We start from the raw sequence: 27,494 nt of genomic DNA, 5'->3' as shown, positions 1-27,494 counted from the left end.
CCAACACTTTACATGTTGCATTTATATTTTTGTTCAGTATATATTTAGAGGAAGGCTTGACAGTGATGGGGCAGCTTGGGTAGAGAAATCGAGGAAATCAAACACTGGTTCATCAACTATCTCACAGGATATTTGTTAAATATACACCATGGTATCCATCTCTCCCATGACTAAATCTGATGGAGCTGACCCTCAAGCCCTCAACTGAACACTTCTCACCATATCTGACCCCTGATGGCCTTTCTCATTTACCTCTCCCTCTAGCTCCTTCTCACTTTCTCTCATTTCTCGCTCTCTTCTCTTCTCTCGCTCTCATCTTTTCTCTCTGTCTCTGTCATTTTGTCTGTCTCTCTCTCTCGCACTCTATCTCTCTCTCTCTCTCTGACTTAACACTGTACTTAGAACTTTTGGTATGAGTACGGCAGATAGACAGACACTGAGCCGGCCTGTGATAGAGAGAGTGCTGACAGGTCGTAACCAGAGAGAAGCCTTGGCCATACTGGGCTGAAGGAGAGAAGGGGTTGGGTGTTGGTCTAACCAAAATTCCGGCCTGTTTTTATAGTATCCTAAGGCATCTTATTTAGCAATGGAATCTAGGGATGGTCTCATCTATCAATTTCTGCTATCATACATTTTCATGGGAATCTGAACAGGGGATTTGACTCGTAACCACCGTTCTGGAACATACTGTAGTATAGGGACAGGATTTGTCATTTTGATTGCTGACTTCTACACTGTTGTCACAAAAGAGACCATGCAGTGATAGTCACTACATGTTCCAGATCTCTCCTGTGCTTCACAACAGCCACTCATCCTGTCATGATGGGTGGTTAAACAAATGCTTTGTGCCAGCTTAGGACACAAGGCCTTGTCATCGGGGCTTACCGTCTCTTGGCATGTGCTCAATGGTGCATAACACCCATCCCAGTCAACAATAGTGGACTGAGCAGCGAATGGAGCACCAGAACTTCACTGACCCACTTACCTTCCATCTATGGACTGGGCCTGCTAAAAAAGGCACAGAACCTGGGCTAAACAAGGCATTTAATGCCCCTCAAAGACCCCCCCGAGACCTAAGACAGTGGGTGTTGCCAGGGATAAAACTAGATGTGCTGAGAACGTTAACATATTGCTGCCTGAAAAACAAACCTTTTCAAAAATAGACGTGTCGGCTGCTCAGTATGCCAACACTGAGACCACAGCCAGGGTCATTCAGCACAACCAGAGTGTCAAGGCCAAGGCTGAAATCTCAGAATCGCAGTTCGGTTCCTGGGACAATAGTTCTGCAAAGTCAGTTGTGATTGATCAGATGGAGATGGTTCGGGAGACTTGGTTGATGTTCTACATTCTGTGGTTGGGTAGTTTAATGGATTTAGCTGACTACAAATCCCAAGGCACTGAGACTATTTATGTTATCACTTTAACAGGTGCTCTGAACAAGGACACTGTCTGTACAAATTATAGCTTTGGATGGCAGATCTATGTGTCCTGCCAGTTTGAGCCAGAGATCATTACCGTTACTGTGATGTTCAGTTTGTTTTTCAGTAACTAAGTCTTAATCTCTACATTCATTAGGCACCCTTGTGGAGGTATTGTTTATCACAGATATCAGTACTTTGATGGTCTTAAACCCTATCAAAAGCATCGTAATCTTGAGGCTGCGTTCTTTGATATTTTTCAGTCACATTATTGTTCATGAACCTTGACTTCGGTGATGTCATTTACAAAATAGCCTCCAACACTCTACTCAGCAAATTGGATGCATTCTATCACAGTGCCATCCGTTTTGTCACCAAAGCCCCATATACTACCCACCACTGCGACCTGTATGCTCTTGTTGGCTGGCCCTCACTTCATATTCGTCGCCAAACCCACTGGCTCCAGGTCACCTATAAGTCTTTGCTAGGTAAAGCCCCGCCTTATCTCAGCTCACTGGTCACCATGGCAGCACCCACCCATAGCACACGCTCCAGCAGGTATATCTCACTGGTCACCCCCAAAGCCAATTCCTTTGTGGCTGTGCCAGCTAGTGACTACATGGCAGAGCTGCCTCCAGTACATGAGTCATCCCAATGAATGCCAACCTTTTTTTCTATATACAGTGTACTTACTTTGACTCCAATTCCAATACTCTTTCTTTGCCAGAGGCAGAGCCTGAAGAAATTGGTAAGAACTGCACAAAGCAAGGTTGAGTGAATGTGCAACTCCTCTGTGGTTACATTAAAATATGTATTTGTTTATCGTATGAACTTGTGTCTACGTACCGGTATAATATTGTATGTACAGTGTACATGGGAATGCATTAATGTATCAACATTCTGAATTTACACTACAGTGCTGTGTGCAGGCGTGGATTATGCATATCTAGACTTGTGCATTCAAATCATTTGTGAATGTTTGTATGTATGCATGTTTGCACAGTGTGAAGTCAAATATTGGTAATTCACAGTGGTGATTATTTTGTATTATATTAACTATATTGTAAGTTTAATGGTTCATGATGTTTTCGAGATGGTATGGTTGGAATCTAACCTTTGCTCTCTATACAGAACCTCTACATACAACTGATGAAAACATATGTCACTTAGTTATTCATTATTGTATATGTTTGTCCTTTAATTGTAGCTGCCAAGACAGATAAGGCTGCAGCAGCACCTGCTGGTGAGTCCACTCATAACAAATGGATGACAAATACTTTTACATTAAATACTTCAATGAATGGTTAGGCCTATACTAAAATCAATGTCTGATTAAATTTTTCTCCTCTTTTTTTTACAGATAAGGGTGGGTGAGAACAGGACATGTGTGTGTGTGTTTAACCTGTGTCCCTTTGTGTGTGTTTGTGTTAGTCACTAGGGCATAATCATCCCCTCATCATTCCAATGTAATGTCGGTTAACTGTTTTCCCTCACTCAGCGAAGCCAGCGGAGGATCATGGTAAGGCCTCTAAGACCAATCACAGAAGTAGCTTTCTGTGGGGATGAGACTGAGAGTGGCCATGCATGATTCTCACCACGCACCATGACAGTGTTGATCAGATAGAACGCCAATACACTTAACTTAGGCTTCACACGTTTATATTCACGCCTATCACAATTTCCTACTGGTTTAAGCCTGACAAAGCAGACTATATTCATTTAAATGATATATTAGTCATTATTCTTATTCTTACTGGGTTTTTTTTTATTACCTGAGATAACAGGTCACCAATCAGTTGGTAAGAACTACCTATGTTAAGGTTGAGGTGATGTTTGTTATGTGGGTTATTTTGGCACTGGAGTGTGTGTTTCTGGGTGCGTGTGTGTATCTGGGTGTGCGTGTGTGTATGGGGTGTGTGTGGTGTGTGAGAGTGTTTATTATTATTTATTTTGTGTGTTTACGCTGTTAAAAAAAAAATCTGTTGGTTCAACGTACATTTGTAAAACAACCAGCTGCAGTAGGATTGTTCAACAAACTCACAACAAAAAACAATTGTACGTTGAATCGACATCTTTTTGTTACAGTGTATACATACATACATACATACATACATACATACATACATACATACATACATACATACATACATACATACATACATATGTGGAGGATTGTTCAGGAAACGTTTCGGATGTGTATTTCCTTGTACTCAGTGTGTGAGTTTGTGTGAGTGTCTGCTACTGCAGTATTCCACCTTTATTACACACTTACTCCACACTGAAATCCTCTCATTTTAGTGGCAGAGGCCCAGCCTGCTGAAGAGGGTTAGAGCTATTCTGTCTGATGTGTCATTTGTGTCGGTGTATGTATTGTATGTGGAAGTGTGCAGGTATAGGTTTTTGTCCGTGTTGTATGTTTGTGTCTGTTTTTGTACATATGTGTGTGAGCGTGTGTGTGTGTGTGTGTGTGACTGTGTGTACATAATGCTAGCTCCAGTACGAACTTAAGTCCAGTACCTCCTACTGAAATCCATTTGTGTGTATTAACAGAGGCCCAGCCTGCTATAGAGGGGAAAGGTTTTTGTGGCTGAATGTATTACTTAAATATGTGTATGCAGCACGAGCACATAGGTTGGGTGTGTGTACACGGTAAGTTTGCATATATTGTGAGTGTTGTATGTGTACACCGTGCATCATGTCAGCTCTATTCAACAATGAAGTCCAGTCGTCCTCCCTGATAGCCCTGTTTATCTTTACTGACAGAAGCCGAACCTGCTGTAGAGCGTAAGAGCTGTTCTGGCTTAATATGGTCCTTCAATGTATAACACACACAGCATTAAGTTGAAGTCAGTGTGTTATCTACGGTTCATCAGAGAGATGGTGGAGGCATTTGCTTATGGGTATACGAGTAGTTTATGTGTGTGTGAGAGTGTATATGTACATGTACGATCTTAATTTGAGCCAGATTGTTACACCAGGAAAATAATCCTGCAGTAACTGGAAATGTGAAAGAGTGGTCAAATTAAGAACCTACATCTGTATGCATACTGCATTGATGCTAGCTTTGGTACAGACTCAGATCATTTGGTACAGTCCAGTTCATATCACTGAAATGCTGTCATTGTATTGACAGTGGTCGAACCTGTTACGGAGGGTAAGAGCTTTTCTGGCTAAATGTGTTAGTTGTGTCTGTGTACCCTATGTGTTTGTGTGTGTGAGTTCATATTGCATCATGTAAGGCAGCTCTACTCAACATTTAAGTCCGGTTCCTTAAACCCTCTTATTTATATTGAGTAAGAGCTTTTCTGGCTGAATGTGATACTTACGTGAGTGTATGCAATGTATGAAGATAGCATTCTGTATGAACAGGTGTGTGTGTGTGTGTGTGTGTTATGTGTATGTGTATGTGTATGTGTATGTGTGTGTGTGTGTGTGTGTGTGTGTGTGTGTGTGTGTGTGTGTGTAAATCATGCCATATTTACTAAGTAATTACTCAAGTTCCTCTTCTAAAAGCCCTCCGTTTTCTTGGCAGAAGCCTGGTCTGCTATAGAGGGTAAGAGCTTTTCTGGCCTAACATGTGACTTGTACGGAATGTGTGTGTGTGTGTGTGTGAATGCTTACAAGGTGCAATACTACTTGTTCAGTTCAACCCCCAAAACCAGCCTGCTGTAGAGGGTAAGTGCTTCTCTAGCTGAATGTGTTACTTGTATGTGTGCGCATACTGTTATGTGGAAGTGTACCTGTATGTGTTTATGTATGTGTGGATAAGGTGCATCATGCTAGCTTTACAAATGGACAAAACTGTTTTTCTTATTCTACTCATGCTCAATTAATGCCCTGCCTAATATCTTATCATTTTCATTAGCAGATGGTGTTACAGATGGTAAGAGCTTTTCTGGCCTATTGTGTCACTTGTAAAAATGTGTGTGTGTGTGTGTGTGTGTGTGTGTGTGTGTGTGTGTGTGTGTGTGTGTGTGTGTGTGTGTGTGTGTGTGTGTGTGTGTGTGTGTGTGTGTGTGTGTGTGTGTGTGTGTGTGTGTGTTTGTGTGCAGGACCGGCTTTAGCCTGTTGGGGGCCCTGAGTGAGATTTTGGCTAACAAAATCAATGGGGATTAAGACCCCGACTGAGTTAGTTTTTTTTGGGGGGGGGGGGCCCCTTAGCGTGTGTGTGAGTGGTGTGTTTGTCTTTTTAAAATGCGTGCCTCATGCTTAACAACTCATGTTAGTTAAATGTATCCCCTAAATCCTCATGATCTTTTATTAACAGAGGCACAACCTGCTACTGAGGCTAAGATGTTTTCTGGTCTAACATGTCACTTGTGAATAATGTGTGTGGGAGAGTGTGTGCGTTCGTGCGTGTGTGTTTGTCTGTGTACGTACAATGTGCAACATGCTAGCATAATCACTGTGTTAGTTCAATCATCTGCTAAAATATTGTATTATCAGAGGCCCAGCCTGCAACATTAACACAGGCCCAGCCTGCAACATTGACACAGGCCCAGCCGCAACATTAACACAGGCCCAGCCTGTAACATTAACACAGGCCCAGCCTGTAACATTAACACAGGTCCAGCCTGTAACATTAACACAGGCCCAGCCTGTAACATTAACACAGGCCCAGCCTGTAACATTAACACAGGCCCAGCCGCAACATTAACACAGGCCCAGCCGCAACATTAACACAGGCCCAGCCTGTAACATTAACACAGGCCCAGCCGCAACATTAACACAGGCCCAACCACAACAGAGGGTAAGAGCTTTTCAGTCAATGTGTTAAGCCTTAATTGACACCCTACGCTGTATGCAACTACAATAAGCTAGGCAAAATGGCGATCCTCTATAGTTGCGAAGCTAAAATATGCAGACGTGTGCAGCCCCGCAATTAGAAACTTGATGCAAGTACGCAGGAGGATCGCCATTTTACGTACCTAATTGCATTCGGAAAGTATTCAGACCCCTTGACTTTTTCAACATTTTGTTACGTTACAGCCATGTTCTAACATTTATTAAGTAAAAATCTACACACAATACCCGATAATGACAAAGCGAAAACAGGTATTTAGAAATTGTTGCAAATTTCTTAAAAAATAAAAAACAGAAATTCCCTATTTACATGAGTATTAAGACCCTTTGTATGAGACTCGAAATTGAGCTCAGGTGCATCCTGTTTCCATTGATCATCCTTGAGATGTTTCTACAACTTGATTGGAGTCCACCTGTGGTAAATTCAATTGATTGGACATGATTTGGAAAGGCACACACTTGTCTATATAAGGTCCAACAGTGCAGTGCATGTCAGAGCAAAAATCAAGCCATGAGGTCGAAGGAATTGTCCGTAGAGCTCCAAGACAGGATTGTCTCAAGGCACAGATCTGGGGAAGGGTACCAAAAAATGTCTGCTGCATTGAAGTTCCACAAGAACACAGTGGCCTCCATCATTCTTAATTGGAAGAAGTTTGGAACTACCAAGACTCTTCCTAGAGCTAGCCGCCCGGGCCAAACTGAGCAATCGGGGGAGAAGAACCCAATAGTCACTCTGACAGAGCTCCAGAGTTCCTCTGTGGAGATGGGAGAAACTTCCAGAAGGACAACCATCTCTGCAGCACTTCACCAATCAGGCCTTTATGGTAGAGTGGCCAGACGGAAGCCACTCATTAGTAAAAGGCACATGACAGGCAGCTTGGAGTTCGCCAAAAGGCACCTAAAGGACTCTCACACCACGAGAAACAAGATTGTCTGGTCTGATGAAACCAAGATTGAACTCTTTGGTCTGAATGCCATGCGTCATGTCTGGAGGAAAGCTGGCACCGCTCATCACCTGGCCAATACCATACCTACGGTGAAGCATGGTGGTGGCAGCATCATGCTGTAGGAATGTTTTTTTAGCGGCAGGGACAGGGAGACTAGTCAAGATTGAGGGTAAGATGAACAGAGCAAAGTACAGAGAGATCCTTGATGAAAACCTGCTCAGGACCTCAGACTGGAGCGAAGGTTCACCTTCCAACAGGACAATGACAATAAGCACACAGCCAAGACAACGCAGCAGTGGCATCGGGAGAAGTCTCTGAATGTCCTTGAGTGGCCCAGCCAGAGCCCGGACTTGAACCTGATCGAACATCTCTGAAGAGACTTGAAAATAGTTGTGCAGCCATGTTCCACATCCAACCTGACAGAGCTTGAGAGGATCTGCAGAGAAGAATGGGAGAAACTCCCCAAATACAGGTGTACCAAGCTTGTAGCGTCATACCCAAGAAGACTTGAGGCTGTAATCGCTGCCAAAGGTGCTTCAACAAAATACTGAGTAAAGGGTCTGAATACTTATGTAAATGTAATATTTCAGTTTTTTTTAATACATTTTCAAACATTTCTAAAAACATTTTTTTGCTTATGTAAATGTGATCTTTCAGTGTTTTATTTTTAAAACATTTTTGCATTGTCATTATGGGGTATTGTGTGTAGATTGATGAGGGACAAAAATGATTTAATCCATTTTACAATAAACGATTTAATCCATTTTACGATAAGGCTCTAACGTAAAAAAATATGGAAAAGGTGAAAGGGTCTGAATACATTCCGAATGCACTGTATATTAGCCTTTACTTGTTTGTTTGTATCTTGTATACATATTTGCGGAAGTGTCGTGTGGGTGGGTGGGTGTGGGTATTTCAGTGTGTGCTTCTGCATATATAGCACCAGTGAAAGTTTAGACACACCTACTCATGAATTATTATAAAAAAAATTCTAAGCGCAAACCAGATATTTTCTACATTGTAGAATAATAGTGAATACATCAAAACTATGAAATAACACATATGGAATCATGTAGTAACCAAAAAAGTGTGAAACAAATCAAAATATATTTTAGATTTTTCAAAGTAGCCGCCATTTGCCCTGATGACAGCTTTGCACACTCTTGGCATTCTCTAAACTGGCTTCATGAGGAATGGTTTTCCAACAGTCTTGGAGGAGTTCCCACATATGCTGAGCACTATTTGGCTGCTTTTCCTTCACTCTGCGGTCCAACTCATCCCAAACTATCTCAATTGGGTTGAGGTCGGGTGATTGTGGAGGCCAGGTCATCTGATGCAGCACTCCGGCGCTCTCCTTCTTGGTAAAATAGTCCTTACACAGCCTGGAGGGATGTCATGGGTCATTGTCCTGTTGAAAACAAATGATAGTCCCACTAAGCGCAAACCAGATGGGATGGCGTATCGCTGCAGAATGCTATGGTAGCCATGTTGGTTAAGTGTGCCTTGAATTCTAAATAAATCCCAGACAGTGTCACCATTAAAGCACTCCCACACCATCACACCTCCTCCCCATGCTTCACGGTGGGAACCACACATGCGGAGATCATCCGTTCACCTACTCTGCGTCTCACAAAGACATGGTGGTTGGAACCAAAAATCTCAAATTTGGCCTCATCAGACCAAAGGACAGATTTCCACCAGTCTAATGTCCATTGCTTGTGTTTTTTGGCTCAAGCAAGTCTCTTCTTATTATTGTTGTCCTTTTGTAGTGGTTTCTTTGCAGCAATTCGACCATGAAGGCCTGATTCACGCAGTCTCCTCTGAACAGTTGATGTTGAGATGTGTCTGTTACTTGAATTCTGTGAAGCATTTATTTGGGCTGTAATCTGAGGTGCATTTAACTCTAATGAACTTATCCTCTGCAGCAGAGGTAACTCTGGGTCTTCTTTTCCTGTGGCAGTCCTCATGAGAGCCAATTTTATCATAGCGCTTGATGGTTTTTGTGACTGTTCTTTAAATTTTCTGCATTGACTGACCTTTATGCCTTAAAGTAATGATGGACTGTCATTTCTCTTTGCTTATTTGAGCTGTTCTTGCCATAATATGGAGTTGGTATTTTACCTTTATCTTCTGTATACCACCCCTACCTTGTCACAACATAACTGATTGGCTCAAACGCATTAAGAAGTTAAAAGTTAATTTGTGGAATAATTTTTCTAAGGCACACCTGTTAATTTAAATGCATTCCAGGTGAATATCTCATGAAGCTGGTTGAGATAATGCTAAGAGTGTGCAAAGCTGTCATCAAGGCAAAGAGTGGATACTTTGAAGAATCTGAAATATAATATATCACTTTTTTGGTTACTACATGATTCCATATGTGCTATTTTTTTTATGTCTTTGTCTTTGATGTTTGATGTCTTCACTATTATTCTGCAATGTAGAAAATAGTAAAAATAAATTAAAGCCCTTGAATGAGTAGGTATGTTCAAACTTTTGACTGGTACTGTATGTATTAGCATTCTCCTCATACTTAACCATAAAACGTTTTACTTTCTTTTATCAGAGGTGAAGCACCCTGAGACAAGGAAGGGTACTGTAACAAAAAGGATTGTAGTGCAGTGACTGTATGAATGCACAAATGTATCAATGCATTCTGCATTTGTGTGTATTTGTATGAACCAGCATGTATGCCAGTGTCATCATGGGTAAGCCTATATATTTTTATATGTCTTGTTTTTATGATCTAGTATTTCATATATTCATATATCCACAACTTTTTTCTCCGGTCACAGACTCCGTACACAGGGACAGTATATTTGGTTGTTGTTTAACCCTTCGCTGTCCGCAGTACTAATGTCTATGTACCAATTGTTTCTTTTCATTCAGAGGGAAGTGAGTGCAGAGATGGTAAGGAAAGGAAACAATACACAACTCCCCCTCTGTGTTTGTGTGTTCTTATGCTTCCCTGCTTCCTGTCAATCACCTGGTTAACGTGCATGTCTGTCAGTCTCAGTCACGGCACGGTGTGTTGGTGACCTGAGTGTCCGTCACGGTGGACTGACAAACGGAGACTACTGAATCCTGGGATTGCTCTGGCGATGGCCTTCATAGTCTGACTGTAGCAGTACAGACCATTGTAGATGGCAGTCAGTAATGGAAGAGATCCTGCAGGCCTATTTTATGGGTTTATGGATACTGTATCATTTATGTAGAGATCTTTAGGAATCATCTGTTGAGGAGTTAGACCCAGAAAATCAGTCTGACAGATAGTTGTGATATCAGCGCCGACTGATACTAATTACTAGAGATCAGCGGTGAGTTTCCCAAAAACATAAAGATCATATTGGCAAAATGGCATAAAATCATCATTTTTCTATTGCTTATGAATGGATTTAAGATGATCTTTAGTGCTAAATATGATATTCATGTTTTGGGGAAACTCACCCCTGATCTGTTGAGATTAGACATTACATGATACAGTATCATGGTTTCGCCAAAGCATCCAAGTGAAGGAATTGTATTAAACATCAAATGACCTTGACTTGAAATTGATGCAGAGTGAAAACATAATCTAAATTACAAATGACAAAATGATATATACTGTATATATTTACTCTGGGTATATATTGTGACCTGTGTGTATGTGTGCACTTACTAAGGTAATGGTTTAATAGAAGGATAAGTTGATGATAAGGTTTGCTGTTTTGTTGAGTTAGTTCAAATACTGTTCCTGCACAATACCATATCCCTTATCATTAATCACTGTATTGCAAAAGATGTTGATATGAAATATCAAGGTATTATCTGTTCCTGAAGTGTTACAGTAATAATGAATTAAGTGATATTTACCTACAGTAATATTTCCCATAATACGCATTATCCCCCAAAATGATCTTAGTGAAGAATTGTTATGGTTTTGATGGTTGCCGGTTCTGCTGTTCCATTTGAGGTGTTTACCGCTGCACTCCCAACCTCTCACAGTTTCAAACCGCAGCGACTTTCCAATGTGAGAGTGAAATGGTGTAAAGAGCTGAAGGAAAAGTGTCCCTTGGGTGCTGGTCCAGGATCAGCTTGACCTATTCACATTCTTACTGAAATGATTTAAATCACATTAGAGAACTGAGCCTGGATCTGTGCACAGGGGTCACTTGATTCCAATCAAATTAACTGAGCCCATAAAAGCAGAGAGAGGAGCATAGGCGGTGTGACTCTGAGTTTATGGAGGTGCATGACCTCACTTGATTCCTGACCCTTGTTCCATTCTCTCGACAACCTTTTCACCCAATCGATTGGTCAATCGATATTGCTTTTTACTTGCTTCTCTATGCTTATAAACTCTCTTTTTCCATAGAGCTCTTGTCAGATTCAGAAGGTGAGAGAACAAATAAATTGTGTTCCGTTTGCACCGATAATAATTCCCCTAAATTCTCAATAATAGTAATAATAATAGTAATGATGAGTACAGTGTCACCAACTGGTTTGAATTTGACGACTGAGGAAATAACTCATTAACCGTCTAGTTTTTACCTCCATTTTGAAAAGAAAGGAAATGTTCATCCAAGTTAGAGAGGGAAGAGAGAGACGTTAAGTGTGTGTGTGAGAGAGCACCTGCAGGTCAGGTTTTCATAGCTGCTCAGTAAACGCTCATCTTTCAGATTACAGTAAAGATACTACAGCTAATGTGTTCCCCGCTGTGTTTCTCTCTCTCTCTTTCTCCCTGATACAGAATTGCCCGATGATGGTAAGACAAACAAATACTTGAGCTTGTATTTGTCTATCTGCTGACACAAAACAATGCAATCCTTTTTTTGAAAAGGAGGGAGCACGCAAAGGAACAGGAGCCAGCAGTCATGCTTTGATAATATCACAACATTAAAGAGCTATATTTACTTTTGTCAAAGTGGGAGAAGACGTGGAAAGGGATGGATAAACACGTCTTCAGATGTGTTTTTAGTTCCTTGTTCATTCCCAGGTGGGCTTACCTTACTGCTGTTAAAGGCCCTCTTCTGGTGTTGACTAGACGCTTGGATACTGACCCTCAGATAAATACAAGACTGATGTCATGTGACATGATTTCTCATGATCACCCATTAGAATAGTGGAGACATTTCAGGGAGTGGAAACAAATGCCGCAGCACTTTTCACTGTCTTTGAGAAAAGCTGTCGCTAAATGTAGATTCAAGACGTCTCAATAAGTCACAGGGTGAACAAAGACAAGCTTTACCTCTGACCTTTGATCTTGCTGCCTAGTAGACAAAATATCAATAAATGAATGGTATTTATAAACAAAGGTTAGGTGCTTTGGTCTAATATTTGGTTTTCTGTTTCTATTTGTCTGTTCACTGATGTTGTTGTGTCTATGATGTCTGATGAGCAGTCATCCATGACCTTATTCTAACCCCTGACCTCTATGACCTCTCCCTACTTTTAGAGACTGTCCCAGGGGGGCAGTCCGAGCTGACTGGACTATTTGTAGAGAGGCCAGAGAGCACTACAGTAATCAAAGGTGAGTCCACTAACCTCTTCCCCCTCTCTGAGACATACTGTAACACTCTGAAGTTTGGATTGACACTCACATACGGATCATGCATAAGAACCCTAAAAACACCATTATCCAGAGGTCAGAATTGCTGATTGCTGATGTAAATTGTCGGTGGCAGGGAAGAACGTCACATTTGTGGCTAAAGTGGACTCATCTGACCTGCTGAGGAAGCCCAACATGAAATGGCTGAAAGGGAAGTGGCTGGACCTGGGCAGCAAGGCTGGCAAGCACGTGCAGTTTAAAGAGGCCTATGACAGGAACTCCAAGGTGTGTGTCACTGTTTTCACATTCTCTCAAATCTGCACAAGTGAAAGTCTACTGTACATCTGTGTTACTCTTTTGTGTGTGTACCGTGTGTGTGTGTGTGTGTGTGTACTGTGTGTGTGCGTGTATATATTGTAAGGGTGTATGTCTTCCTCTCTCACTATCTCAACCAGGTCTACACATATGAGATGAGCATCATCAAAGTAGTGGAAGGAGACGCAGGTGGCTACCGCTGTGAGGTGACCTCCAAAGACAAGTGTGACAGCTGTACATTTGAAGTCACAGTGGAAGGTGGGTCCCTCCCAGGCCATCATTGTCAGCCATTTAGTCATGTATCTGTCCCTTAACCTGTGGTCAGTGAGTTTGTCAGTAAGTCATTCAATATTTGATACAGAATGTATAATGTATAATGATAAAGCAGGTAGTGTATATGTGTTTCAGTGTCAGTACTCAGTCCATTATTCATCCTGATTTTTCAACTGTCTCTCAGTTAGTCCAGTGTTCCTCTCACCGTTCCCTCCCTCTGTCATGTTTCAGCCGTACAAGAAGAGCAGCCCGCCAACATCCTGGATGCCTTCAAGCGATCGTGAGTGTCACTGTCAGGGTGGTTCCATTCAACATATCATCTGTCTTTCTCTCCCACCTCACATATGTTGGTTATTCTCTCTATCTTTGCCTCCGGGCATCTGTCCCACTGTGAGTATATCTTCCCCTGACTGTCTTTCTGGCTCCCATATCTGTGTTTGTAGGTGTCTATGGTATATCTGTGTCATGTTGTATATGTGCGTTTTGGCTTCACTGTATGTCTGTCATTGTACTATACATCTACCTTTTCTTTATGTCTTTATCTGTGCATTCATGTCTATTTGTGTCTCTTTGACTTACTGGTGTGTCTCTGTGACTTACTGGTGTGTCTCTGTGACTTACTGGTGTGTCTCTGTGACTTACTGGTGTGTCTCTGTGACTTACTGGTGTGTCTCTGTGACTTACTGGTGTGTCTCTGTGACTTACTGGTGTGTCTCTGTGACTAACCTGTATGTTTGTTTGTATGTTTTTATGTTTCAGTTGTACATTGTGTCCATATGTTTCTTTTTCTGTGTCTGTTCACTATGTATATCCCTGTATGTCTGTATCTCTGTATTCGTGTGTCTTCTCTTCCCTGTCTCCAAAGACTTGTGTTTCAATATGTGTGCAGCAGCTCTGTCTCTCGCTGTGAAGCTGTAGAAAGTCCCTCTGTGTTTGTTGGCATAGTGCTGCCGCCAGTCAGTTCTCTCTAGTTACTGTTTCAAATATGATTTCCTCTCCTAATCAGACAAAAAGACAAAAAAGCAAGGGTAAGAAAGGAAACACAAGGTGCAAAGGACCATTTCAGATTGTGTTTTTGTGTTTAGTTTGTGAATTTTGGCTATGAAGAAAAGAAAAAGAGAATGAAAAGATATGAAAAAATAGATGCGTTACAAGGGTGAATTAAAGTGTGAAAACCCAAGATGCCAAAAAACCTTCAACACCCCAAAGGTTGCTGGAGGGGTTAGTGTTGACCTTGCCACAGTATGTGCGTTCTTTGCGTTCCAACTCCCACTGTCAGTAAGTATGGAGAATCCAGTCATTGCGATTCATCCGTGTGTACCCCATCCTCCTCCTCAGCGATTCCGTGTCTGGCCTTGCTGCCTCTCTGTTATAAGGCAGCCTTGTCCTAAGCTTCTTCCAGAACCTGAATCCACTGTGTGTGTTCAGAATATATTATTTGGGATTCTCTTCCGTGTGCTTCCATATTCCCACCTTTGGAATTCTTCATCTGTCCACTGTGAGTGTTTAGATCTGAAATAGCCTGTGCTTCCCCTCATGTGTTCTTTGTCATGTGAGGCTATTTCTGGTACTGTATGTCTGTCTGAGTGTGGCCCATTGACAAGGCCTCAAGTGGAACTAGTCTATATTTCCCATGGATTACATACATTAGAGATGCAATCATGGGGTGTCATATGTGTGGATCTTTAAGAGAGAGTAAGAAAAGCGCTGTGTGGGTGTGTATCAGCAGTACCTGTGCGTGTACATTTACACAGTATTTACTGTGTATATATGTGTCAATGTACAGCCTTGTACATGTACAGTATATCTGTGTTTGGGTTACATAAAGTAACAAATAGAGGTCAATACTGAACGTTCAAATGTGCGTGTGCGTGTGTGTGTTCTATATATACACACACACACTAGTATGCAGTTTTTTTATGTCCCATTGAATTTAGGCGGGCAAAGTGTCAGTATGCGCCTTATTGATTCCACTATGCTCTATATGCCCACTCATTACCATCCTGTTTTGTGTTATCAGAGGCATAAAAGGCGCCAAAAAGGGGTAAGACATGGCTACAGACACTGTGCGATACTGTGCAACCACAGTGTACTGTCTGTATATTTGTGTGTATATGGGAATTCCATCCCTGTTGTTATAACTTTTATATCAATACTATATCGTTGATGTGTCTTTACGTCAGAGAAAGTGAATGTGGGTGTGTGTGTGTGTGTTCGTCTTAGCAGAGTACAGTGTAGTACCATCTACTGTATGTCCAGTACCATTCTTTCACTTCCATATTTTATGTAAACAAACAATGATTCACTACTATAGCATTGAAATAGCACAGATATTCATTGTTGATTGATCTTATGTAAAACCTTAATATACAACAAGTATATTTGTATGTACAGTATACTGTATATTATGTTTGAAATGACCGACTCCTCTAACCTGACCTGACCTAACACTGTAGGAAACCTAATTCTCCCACTCGTACCCTTTCTTGTCCCCAGGGGAGATGCAGGAGAGGATGCAGGTGACCTGGACTTCAGTGCCCTCCTCAAAAAAAGGTAGGAGTGGAGTTAACTCCATTATGAGCAATCACACACACTCTCACACTCTCACACACACAATCAATCTCCTCCCCCTCTCTTTCAGGGAAAAAAAGGCGAGGGACGAGCCCAAAGAGGATGTGGATGTGTGGGAGATCCTGAAGGATGCTAAGCCATGTGACTATGAGAAGATTGCCTTTGACTATGGCATCACAGACCTCAGGGGCCTACTCAAGAGACTGAAGAAGATGAAGAAGGTGGAACCCAAGAAGAGTGATGGTGAGGGGAGAGAAATGGGGGGGATACTGGAGGAGGAAGTAGACAAGCTGTGGGCATTTCTACTTGAGAGTGATTGGGACAGGGAATGCTATATTATAGTGAATGCCCGAGGGGCTCTGAAAGGGAGGTAGTCTGGTGTAGTGTTGCTGGGTTATTCTGATTGTTGTGTCTGGTGTGTAAAGGCTGGAGACATAACATTGGTTCTTTTCCTCCATCAGCCTTCCTGAAGAAGCTAGAACAATGTTACTCCGTGGACAAGGGCAAGAGGACCCAGATGCATGTTGAGCTCCATGACCCCAACGGTCAGGTCAAATGGCTGAAGAACGGAGTGGAGATCAAACCCTCCGCCAAGTGAGACTGGCTGCTGTGTGTGTGTGTGTGTGTGTGTGTGTGTGTGTGTGTGTGTGTGTGTGTGTGTGTGTGTGTGTGTGTGTGTGTGTGTGTGTGTGTGTGTGTGTGTGTGTGTGTGTGTGTGTGTGTGTGTGTGTGAATATGCGTGATTGTCAGTATATTTGACTATATGAGCGTGTGAGTCATTCATTTGTCGATGAGTTGAGTGAGCGACACTCGGTCACCAGTGTCTCTCTCTGCCCCTGTCTGTCTGTCATGTCAGGTATGTGTTTGAGTGCGTGGGCAACAAACGGACACTCACCATCAACAAGTGCAACCTGTCTGACGATGCAGCCTATGAGTGTGTGGTGGGAGAGGAGAAGAGCTTCACTGAAGTCTTTGTCAAAGGTAAACACTCAGCATCTTTACATGGGGTGTTTGAGGGGAGGGAGTTGTTCCCTGCTTAGTTCCGTGTCTTTGAGTGTGTAGTGTCTGTCAACATTTACTGTGTATGCAGTACGTCTCAATGTTTGTATGTATGTATGTGTGTATTAATGTCTATGAACAGTAAGTTTGCACAACGTTGTCGTCCTATATTTGTTGTCCAGTTTGTAGCGTGTCTTATGTGTGTTCTGTGTGTCTCGTTGATTTTGGGTAGAGGGACAAAGATGCATTTGCTCCTCAATCATCACGTGCTTTGCTCTCTCTCTGTGCCCATTCATTTCATCCTGTTTTTGCATTTATCAGACCCTACAGCAACGGCTAAGCTTTCACCACACAGACGCCATTCCAGTGCGACAACCACAGTGTACTGTGTGTTGTTGTGTGTATTTAGACGTCCCTGTTGCTTCTGTCAGTGTTTATATCAATGCTGTACGTGTTGATGGATCTAACGTGAGAGAAGGTGTACGTGTGTTTAGCGGATGGTAGCTAGTGGAAGCTAGCTTAGCATCGATCGCACAGTTCAGTCACCTTCTGGCGACCTGAAGTAGTGTCTCCCCCCCAAACAAAACCATCCTGGGCTTTTGCGGTATAGCACTTTTGGCGGAAACTTCTGAGTACGTTGTTGTGTTGTTGTTGTGAGCATGGTACTGTATGGGAGCCCGTGGCGGGCGGGTTCATGTTACAGTGGCGCTGTGACTCAGATCCCATGTCTATCATCTGCTGAGGTTGCTGCGGAAAATGAGGAGGTCAGAGGGAGGTGGATATAGAGGACGGCAGCTAACGGATGCTAGCTTAGCATCACGCATTGACACAGTGATGATGATGTCACCTTCCTGGAGACCTGAGGTACTGTCTCCTCCGTACCACAACAGCTCAGTTTTCTGTTTCTATAGCAGTATTAACGGAGACTATGGAGGACATTGTGTTGTTGTGACATGGTATTGAATCCTGGTGAGGACTGGTACATGTTAGGTGTGCGTGTCTTTGTATTAGCACAGTATACAGTGCTGTGCCATGAAATCTTCAGCTTCATCATTCTTCCACTTCTTCCTCATTCTTCTGCTTACTTTGGTGTTGAGTGATCAAGTCTTTGTTGGTGAGTTTTCCTGTAAGTGTGTGTGTGTGTGTGTGTGTGTGTGTGTGTGTGTGTGTGTGTGTGTGTGTGTGTGTGTGTGTGTGTGTGTGTGTGTGTGTGTGTGTGTGTGTGTGTGTGTGTGTGTGTGTGTGTGTGTGTGTGTGTGTGTGTGTGTGTAACTTCCCCATGGCGTTTGTATGAGGTGTATGAGTTGTGTTGACGTCTGTGTCTATCCACAGAGCCCCCAGTCACCATCACCAAGCTGCTGGACGATGTGCATGTCGTGGTGGGAGAGAAGGTGGAGTTTGAGTGTGAGGTGTCAGAGGAAGGAGCCAACGTCAAATGGTGAGGGACTCATACTAATATCCTTTTTAATCAAATGACTAAGTAACTAAATCAATCAATCTCTGTTACAGCTGTGGCATTTGTGTGTGTATGTGTCTCTCACCGCTGTTAAACGCTATTTCTATGTCTGTGTGTGTCACCCGCGCTCAGGATGAAAGATGGAGTTGAGCTGACCAAGGATGGGAAGATCAGGATAAAGAAGGATGGGAAGAAACACACTCTGGTCATCAATGAAGCAACCATAGAGGACATCGGGATGTACTATGTTTACACTAACGGGGGAGAATCCAAAGGAGAACTGGAAGTGGAAGGTACCACTTCCAGATATCATACAGTACACTAAAAAAGGAAATGTTTTATTAACTTCATTTTTGGAAGAGTCTGAAATGCTGTCTCTTTCTGTTTTCTCTTTCTCTCTCCTTCCCTTCATCTCTACCCCTGGTGCTCAGCCAAGGAGCTGGAGGTTCTGCAGAGTATAGCTGACCTGTCGGTGAAAGCGTGTGAACAGGCCATGTTCAAGTGTGAGGTGTCTGATGAGAAGGTGGTGGGAAAATGGTTCAAGGACGGTGTGGAGGTCAAACCCGGCAACCGCATCAAGATGTCACACATCGGAAGGTAGGGCATCACATTGCTGGGGCCTTGGGGGGGTCCTCATTGAGTTGCAGTAACTTCAGACAGGCCTGAACATCCTCAAATTCTCCTTCTCCATGGGACCTTGTCAGTACAGTACATATTCTCACTAGCTAGACCCACCTATGGCAGGTGTTTTACCATGGCAACACTGGTCATGCAGGGAGAGAGCTTTCCCATGCGTTTTCTTACTTGATATTGCATAATGAAGCATGTTGCCAGGGTAACTGTGTGCTTTACATAATTGTGGGTGACTGCGAGTGTCTGTTGTCTCCTTGGTAACGTTGGGTTGCCGTTGGTTCTCCAGGATCCACAAGCTGACGATTGATGATGTGAAGCCGCAGGACGAAGGAAACTACACCTTTGTCCCTGAAGGATACGCACTCTCCCTCTCCGCTAAACTCAACTTCATTGGTGAGTGAGAGAGAGCGAGAAAGAGAGAGAGACTCCTAAGTTTTACTGAGTACAATGAAGCAGAGCCTGCATTTTAAACGATACTGATTCATGTGTTTTCCCTGTTAATCTCAGAAATCAAGATCGAATATGTTCCACGCCAAGGTAGGTGTGGCTATTGTCACCTATCATCCGTTGGCATTACCTATTTATTACAGTGTATTTAATACTGTGATAATCACCCAGGACCACCTGTCCCTCTCTGACATTCCTCCGCCCCTCACAGACCCTCCCAAAATCCACCTGGACACCAGTAGCACGGGCAGCAAGAACACCATTGTTGTGGTGGCTGGCAACAAGCTCCGCCTTGATGTGGAGATCACAGGAGAGCCTGTCCCCACTGTGTGCTGGATGAAAGGAGACACTGTGAGGATCTAGTCTTTCTGTTACATCCTCCTCACACACACATCAAACCCCTGCACCAGCATGCCTCTCTAAGGAAGGCAGGGTGTCACTCACATTAACCAACCATTAGGCCATCCAGGTTACACACAGTAGCTGAATCACCAGACAGTGTCAGTCCAGTTGTCGAAGTGCCCTCCCTGTTCCTGTCTCTAGGTGATATCGGAGGCGGAGGGCAGAGTGAGGGTGGAGACCAGGACCACTCTGAGCAGCTTTGTCATTGAGGGGGCGGAGAGGCCAGACGAAGGCCAGTACTCCATCATAGTGACCAACCCAGCCGGAGAGGACAGGGCTGAGCTCACCGTCAAGATCGTTGGTCAGTGGTACTCTCTCTCTCCTCTCTCTCTCTTCTCTCTTTCCAGTCTTCTCCTCTCCTCTCTACACTCCTCTCCTCTTTCCCCCACATCTCCCTGCTCCCTCCCTTTTCTCTCTCTCTGTCTTGTTCTCCCCTCTTATGCAATATATATGTAAACAGATATTTAAAAACAATTCACTAAGAGAGATTCAATAATAGATGTGACATTAAGTTAGAACCCATTCTGAGCTGGTGAGAACGCCTCGATATTCTGTCCTGACTGTTCCCCCTGTCCCCTCCAGATGTGCCTAACCCTCCAGAGAACGTCAGATGTATGGGAGTTGGCGAGGACACAGCCACCATTACATGGGATCCCCCCAAATTTGACGGGGGTGCGCCCATCAAAGGTGCACCTTTTCCTATTTTTACATCTATCTGTTGAGCTATCAGACTCTCTTTCCTCTGGGTTAACAGGTATCTGTTAACCTCTCTCATTACATTGGTAAGATCTAATGATGTCGCTCTGTGATGATGTCGCTCTGTGAAGATGTCTCTCTGTGATGATGTCGCTTTGTGATGATGTAATGGCGCTCTGTGATGATGTCACTGTGATAATGTCGGTCTGTAATGATGTAATGTCGCTCTGTGATGACGTCACTCGCAGGCTACCTGATGGAGAGGAAGAAGCAGGGTTCCTCCAGGTGGACCAAGCTGAACTTTGAGGTGTTTGAGTCAACCACGTACGAGGCCAAGAAGATGATTGAGGGTGTTTTTTATGAGATGAGAGTGTTTGCTGTCAACGGGATTGGGATCTCCCAGCCCAGCGGCAACTCAAAGCCCTTCATGCCCATCGGTGGGTAGACACTTATCACTAGAGCAGTGGAGAGAAGCCTTTCAATCTCCTGATACTCTACTTATACAGCACGTCTCTCTCTCTTTCTTTTCTCTCTCTCTCTCTCTCTCTCTCTGTCTCTCAGCCCCTACCAGTGAGCCCACTCGTCTGACGGTGGAGGATGTGACAGACAGCACCTGTGCCCTGAAGTGGCGTCCTCCAGAGAGGGTTGGAGCAGGGGGCGTTGACGGGTACATAATCGAGTGGTGCAAAGAAGGAGGTGAAGGAGGATTTGGGGATTGTTCAATAACATTATTATTCCTTCTAATTCACTAATCGCTGCTATAGAACTCCTCTATAGAATTCCTATAAAATCCTACAGATGAACCATCTCATTTCCAAGTGGATGACAATGAATACTCTTTTGCTATTGGTCCATCCCTCAGAGGATAACTGGGTGGCAGCCAATAAGGAGCCAGTGGACAAGAACACGTACCGTGTGAAGGGGCTGCCAACAGGAGAGAAGCTCTTGTTCAGAGTGGTGGCTATGAACATCGCTGGACGCAGCCCCCCCTGCACCATGAAACAGTCTGTCACCATCAGAGAGATCATGGGTCAGACTCACACGCATGCATGGACGCACACACACACACTTCTCCATAGACCTCTGACACACACAGTATACACAGCCTCTTCCATTACTTCTGTGTTGACATTCTTCTCTGTCTCCCTCCATGTCTCAGAGTACCCAAAGATCCGCCTGCCTCGCCAGCTAAGAACCAAGTTCATCAGGAAAGTGGGCGAGAAGATCAACCTGGTCATCCCCTTCCAGGTCTGAACACCTTGCACCACACAGTAGTAACCTTCCCCGGGCTAGAGACAGGGCTGACTTCATGTTAGCTGGGTCTCAGTGTGTGAAAAGAAGAGCAATCATTGTCCTGTAATGCAAAAACGAACCAATCAGAAAATGGGATATTCTTGCCAGTCTACACCTTTCTCACTTTAGGGTGCTCCTCCTGCACTTCTCCTTTAGCAGCATCTCACTCTTTAATTCAGTAAATGTCATTTTCATTCACTGACCATATCCCCCCTCTCTTTCCCCAGGGGAAGCCTCGCCCCGTGGTCAACTGGTTGAAAGACGGTGAGCCCCTGGAGAATAAGTCGGTGGGCATCCGCACCAGTGACTTTGACACCATCCTGTTCATTCGCTCGGCAGAAAGGGACCACTCTGGGACGTACACCCTGTCTGTCCAGATAGACAACATGCAGGACAAGGCTGACATACACATCCAGATCGTAGGTCAGTCACTGGCACCAACATCATTAGGGGCTCTGGTCAAAAGTAGTGCACTATATAGGTAATAGGGTTTCCATTTGGGATGGAGGCCATATGTACAGTGGCAAGAAAAAGTATGTGAACCCTTTGGAAGTATCTGGATTTCTGCATAAGTTGGTCATAACATTAGATCTGATCTTCATCTAAGTCACAACAACAGACAAACACAATATGCTTAGAACTAATAACACACAAAGTATTGTATTTTTCTTGTCTATATTGAGTACATTATTTAAACATTCGCAATGTAGGTTGGAAAAGGTATGTGAACCCCTAAGCTAATGACTTATCCAAAAGCTAATTGGAGTCAGGAGTCAGCTAAAGTGGAATACAATCATTGAGATGAGATTGGAGATGTTGGTAAGAGCTGGCCTGCCCTATAAAAAATATTCACAAAATTTGAGTTTGCTATTCACAAGAAGCACTGCCTGATGTGAACCATGCCTCGAACAAAAGAGATCTCAGAAGACCCAAGATTAAGAATTGTTGACTTGCATAAAGCTGGAAAGGGTTACAAAAGTATCTCTAAAAGCCTTGATGTTCATCGGTCCACGGTAAGACAAATTGCCTATAAATGGAGAAAGTTCATCATTGTTGCTACTCTCCCTAGGAATGGCCGTCCTGCAAAGATGACTGCAAGAGCACAGCGCAGAATGCTCAATGAGGTTAAGAAGAATCCTAGAGCTAAAGACTTACAGAAATCTCTGGAACATGCTAACATCTCTGTTGACGAGTCTACGATATGCAAAACACTGTTCATGGGAGGACACCATGGAAGAAGCAACTGCTGTCCAAAAAAAAACATTGCTGCGTGTCTGAAGTTTGCAAAAGAGCATCTGGATGTTCCACAGTGCTACTGGCAAAATATTCTGTGGACAGATTAAACTAAAGTCGAGTTGTTTGGAAGGAACACACAACACTATGTGTGGAGAAAAAAGGCACAGCACACCAACATCAAAACCTCATCCCAACTGTAAAGTATGGTGGAGAGAGCATCATGGTTTGGAGCTGCTTTGCTGCCTCAGGGCCTGGACAGCTTGCTATCATCGACGGAAAAATGAATTCTCAAGTTTATCAAGACATTTTGCAGGAGAATGTTAGGCTATCTGTCCGCCAATTGAAGCTCAACAGAAGTTGGGGGATGGAACAGCACAACGACCCAAAACACAAAAGTAAATTGACAACAGAATGGCTTCAACAGAAGAAAATACACCTTCTGGAGTGGCCCAGTCAGAGTCCTGACCTCAACCCGATTGAGATGCTGTGGCATGACCTCAAGAGAGCAGTTCACACCAGACATCCCAAGAATATTGCTGAACTGAAACAGTTTTGTAAAGAGGAATGGTCCAAAATTCCTCCTGACCGTTGTGCAGGTCTGATCCACAACTACAGAAAACGTTTGGTTGAGGTTATTGCTGCCAAAGGAGGGTCAATCAGTTATTAAATCCAAGGGTTCACATACTTTTCCCACCCTGCACTGTGAATGTTTACACGGTGTGTTCAATAAAGACATGAACATGTATAATTGTTTGTGTGTTATTAGTTTAAGCAGACTGTGTTTGTCTGTTGTTGTGACTTAGATGAAGATCAGATCAAATTTTATGACCAATTTAAGCAGAAGTCCAGGTAGTTCCAAAGGGTTCACATACTTTTTCTTGCCACTGTAACTGTATGTCCCCGCTCACCCTTCAGTCACTATACCTAGTATATTTTACTAGTTATTACAGTCAAATATGGAGCCACCATGATGCAATGACTTAAATCTAGGATGACACCCCAGAGTTTAATGTGATGATAATTCCTCATTTAATCCTCGGAGGGGATCTAAGACTCCAAAGTAGGGAGGGAATCATCAAAGAGGCTGATTTCTCTCTTCCTCTCCTCTCTTCTTAATCCTTCCCTCCTGCCCTGACTGCCACCGTACCGTCGCTTTGCACTCTCCCTCCCCTCTTTCCCTCCTTCCTGCTCCTTTTAGCACCCGTGTGAGGGTCAGGGTGCTGTATGGCTGGGTGGGTGGATTATGCGGTGGGGTTCCATTGGAATTATTGGTGTGTAGACTGGGATTAGGGTGGGATTAGGGGCCTTTGTCTCCTTTCCCCTGCTGGGAGGTGAGCTAATGAGAGGGCCCAGCCTCCTCAGATCATCCCCCACACACGTTTAGTCACAGCAGCAGCAGCACGGCAGAGACCAGGATTAATGACAAACATACTGAGGGACTGACGTACATGAGACACACTCCACATGCTCCATTTTCGCTGTCTGTTTGTCTGTTAAAAGAGATCTCTTTCTCACAGACAAACCTGGTCCTCCTATAAATGTGATGGTAACAGATGTGTGGGGCTTCAATGCTGCTCTGGAGTGGAAGCCCCCCAAAGACACAGGCAACACTGAAATCACCGGCTACACCATCCAGAAGGCTGACAAGAAGACCCAGGTCTCCAACTCCCTCTGTCTTTCCTCATCTCTCTCTATAGCTCTCTCTTTCTTTACTGTGTATCCACCTCACCTCTCCTTCTCTGCCCTCTCTACCCTCATCCTCTGTTCTCAAACATCTACCTCTATATATCCACATATCCTCCCATTTTTTTAACCTCTCTTCTTCTCTGTACACATCTCTCCCTCCCTCCCTCCCTCCCACTCTCCCTCCCTCTCCTTCTCTCTCTGGTCAGGGTTGGTTCACAGTGTATGAGCACAACCGCCGGCCCAGCTGCACAGCGTCTGACCTGGTCATGGGGAACGAGTACTCCTTCCGTGTGTTCAGTGAGAACATCTGTGGCTTGAGCGATGAGGTAGCCTTCAGCAAGAACACTGCCATCATAGGCAAAACAGGTAACACACTACAATACTATACCATACTATACCCCCTGCACGCTCACGCAAACACCACGCACCATCGCTGCGCAAATGTAGCCTGTCATTACAGCCATAAAAGTGATGCACTTTCAAAAGGCAAGATCTAGAAATAAACTGAGTTTTACACCAGCATTTTGAGATTAAAGTCATTCATAGCTATTAGCAGCCAATATCAACTAGGGATATCATGTCACTTCTCTGGAGTCCAGAGCAAGACGGGTCATATGGCCTACCTGTATGTATCGGAGGTTGCAGGATCGGATGGACAACATGGTTAGGGTAAGCACTAGCCTACAGTATGTCAATCTACAATCTACTATCCCCCATAGTACAAAAGTTGACCTATTCTATTGGTCAACTTGGCCTATTTGTACAGTTGTAGGATGCGATAGATCCCAAATGAATACAACCACTAGCATCAAAAAAACTTTTAAAGGCAATGAGGCTGATGCAACAGATCAGAACATTTAGCTTAAAATGTGGATAAACTATTAGGCTATTTCTTCACATTATAAGCGCAGCAATGCGCACACGACAGTAGGCTGTAAGTGCGAATGTTCCAAAATGTAATCAATTAGTGGGAAAACACCATTCTAAAAAGTAACCACAAATGAGATTATGCATGTAATGCTTTATTATAAAGGTGCATTTTTATGGTGAAAATTATCTTCCCCAAATGTGAAACTCACACGCCGCCTATGTATGCCAGTTAGGCTCTACACTGGTTGTAAAGCGGATTAATGTGCTTAATTTTAAGAAGTTATCTGGCCACTTTAGTTGTGTGATACAAACCTTATCAAAACATTTAGGTGTCACGTCCTGACCAGTAATAGGGGTTATTTGTATTGTAGTTTGGTCAGGACGTGGCAGAGGGTATTTGTTTTATGTGGTGCGGGGTGGTGGTTTGTTTAGAAGGGTGTTTGATTTATTATTTCCGGGTTTTGGGTTATGTTCTATGTTTTTTGTATTTCTATGTTCTCTCTAGTTTAGTATTTCTATGTCTAGGTAATTGGGTGTTGAACTCTCAATTGGAGGCAGGTGTTTTAGTTGCCTCTGATTGAGGGTCCTATATATAGGTATGTGTTGGTATTAGTGTTTTGTGGGAGATTGTTTCTGTGTATAGCTTCAAGCCTTACAGGACTGTTATTTGTCGTTGTTTCTTTTTTGTGTACATGTTTATTTTTGGTTCACCTTCTTTGCCAACTAAATAAAAAAAGAAGATGAGTGCACATTTCCCCGCTGCGTCTTGGTCCGCTTTATCCGACGACAACCGTTACATTAGGCCTATGGGCTAGGCTATATGAGGTGTGCGACTATGAAAATGTCACACAAAAAAGGCATGCGCTGTTTCTTGCCTTACTGCACACAAGCTGGGCATCATTCACAAGTGAGAGGCTAATATCGTCACCCATCAGACTATTCTTGATTTAATCTTGTCTTTACATATACTAAATAATATGTGTATGAGATTAGTTTTGATTTAGAATGTGCCATTATCATGCACCGGTCTCGAGGCAGGGGAAAAAATACATGTCATCTATACACTTAAATAGCTAATAGAGGACAATTTTCACGTGGTTCATTTCCTTGCCAGCCAGGTCGGCTATACTCCCTTTGTAAAGAGAAGCAATGTGCTTAATATAATGAAAGTTGAGAAATAAATATAGTAGTCCTAGCCTATAGAAAGCTGATGGGATCCTCCTCTTTTTAATAGAGGCCGTTAAAACTCTGTTTTCTCATGCATGGGCTCTCATGAAGTGTTTTGATTTGATTTTTGATACATTTGCATTGATGTCAAAGTGATTAGAGGGACAATAGAGTGCAGAGTACCAGACAGTTAGCAAGTTTGGTAGGTTACCAATGACCAGCAGCAGCATCAGAGCTTGGAGAAGCCTAATTACCGTGACTAAGCGGTCACGTGGAATTTGACTGTAATCATGACTCGTGATCGCCGGTGTGGCAGTAATACGGTCATCGTAACAGCCTAACCATGGTCTGTCTGTAGTCTTTTCCTTCCTCACAAATATCCTAATAAATTCACCAGAATGTTACATCTTCATCCCATAAGTAAAAAAAGACTGTTACAGTGTTACAGCTATCTTTAGAAATATAGCCAGTACTAGCCACCCAAATCTTCTAAAATGTGAAAATAAACAATGAAATTGCCAGGTAGCCTATTGTTCTGGCAAAGATGTGTTCGTAGCAGATTGCTAAACTTTATGTAGTTGATTTAAAATGTGTGAAAACAAATCTAACTTGCGACCCCCCCCCCCAAAACCTTCTTGCAAGCCCCAGTTTGAGAACCACTTCACTACACTACACTACACCATACTATACCAAATGTCGTATGTAGATATAATAGACAACATGATATACTATGTGGTCCTCTGTAGCTCGGTTGG

At 43.3% G+C, this 27,494-nt stretch overlaps 1 protein-coding gene across 1 annotated transcript in view; it reads left to right on the top strand.

Moving 5' to 3' along the window:
- mypc1 (Myosin-binding protein C, slow-type) overlaps positions 1 to 27,494 on the top strand; it is a 47,040-nt gene that overhangs the window by 13,765 nt on the left and 5,781 nt on the right. The window contains exons 2-10 of the mRNA NM_001146386.2: positions 2,626 to 2,661; positions 2,779 to 2,784; positions 11,898 to 11,912; positions 12,603 to 12,677; positions 12,832 to 12,980; positions 13,151 to 13,268; positions 13,515 to 13,563; positions 15,780 to 15,836; positions 15,925 to 15,947. Coding sequence (NP_001139858.1) covers positions 2,626 to 2,661; positions 2,779 to 2,784; positions 11,898 to 11,912; positions 12,603 to 12,677; positions 12,832 to 12,980; positions 13,151 to 13,268; positions 13,515 to 13,563; positions 15,780 to 15,836; positions 15,925 to 15,947 — 528 coding nt within the window. The remainder of the gene's footprint in view (positions 1 to 2,625; positions 2,662 to 2,778; positions 2,785 to 11,897; positions 11,913 to 12,602; positions 12,678 to 12,831; positions 12,981 to 13,150; positions 13,269 to 13,514; positions 13,564 to 15,779; positions 15,837 to 15,924; positions 15,948 to 27,494) is intronic.

The sequence above is a fragment of the Salmo salar genome, chromosome ssa06 (genome assembly GCF_905237065.1).
Source record: "Salmo salar chromosome ssa06, Ssal_v3.1, whole genome shotgun sequence".
In the NCBI taxonomy this organism is placed as follows: Eukaryota; Metazoa; Chordata; class Actinopteri; order Salmoniformes; family Salmonidae; genus Salmo; species Salmo salar.
Note: the sequence above shows the minus strand (reverse complement) of the source record. Positions and strands in the feature narration are given on the sequence as shown.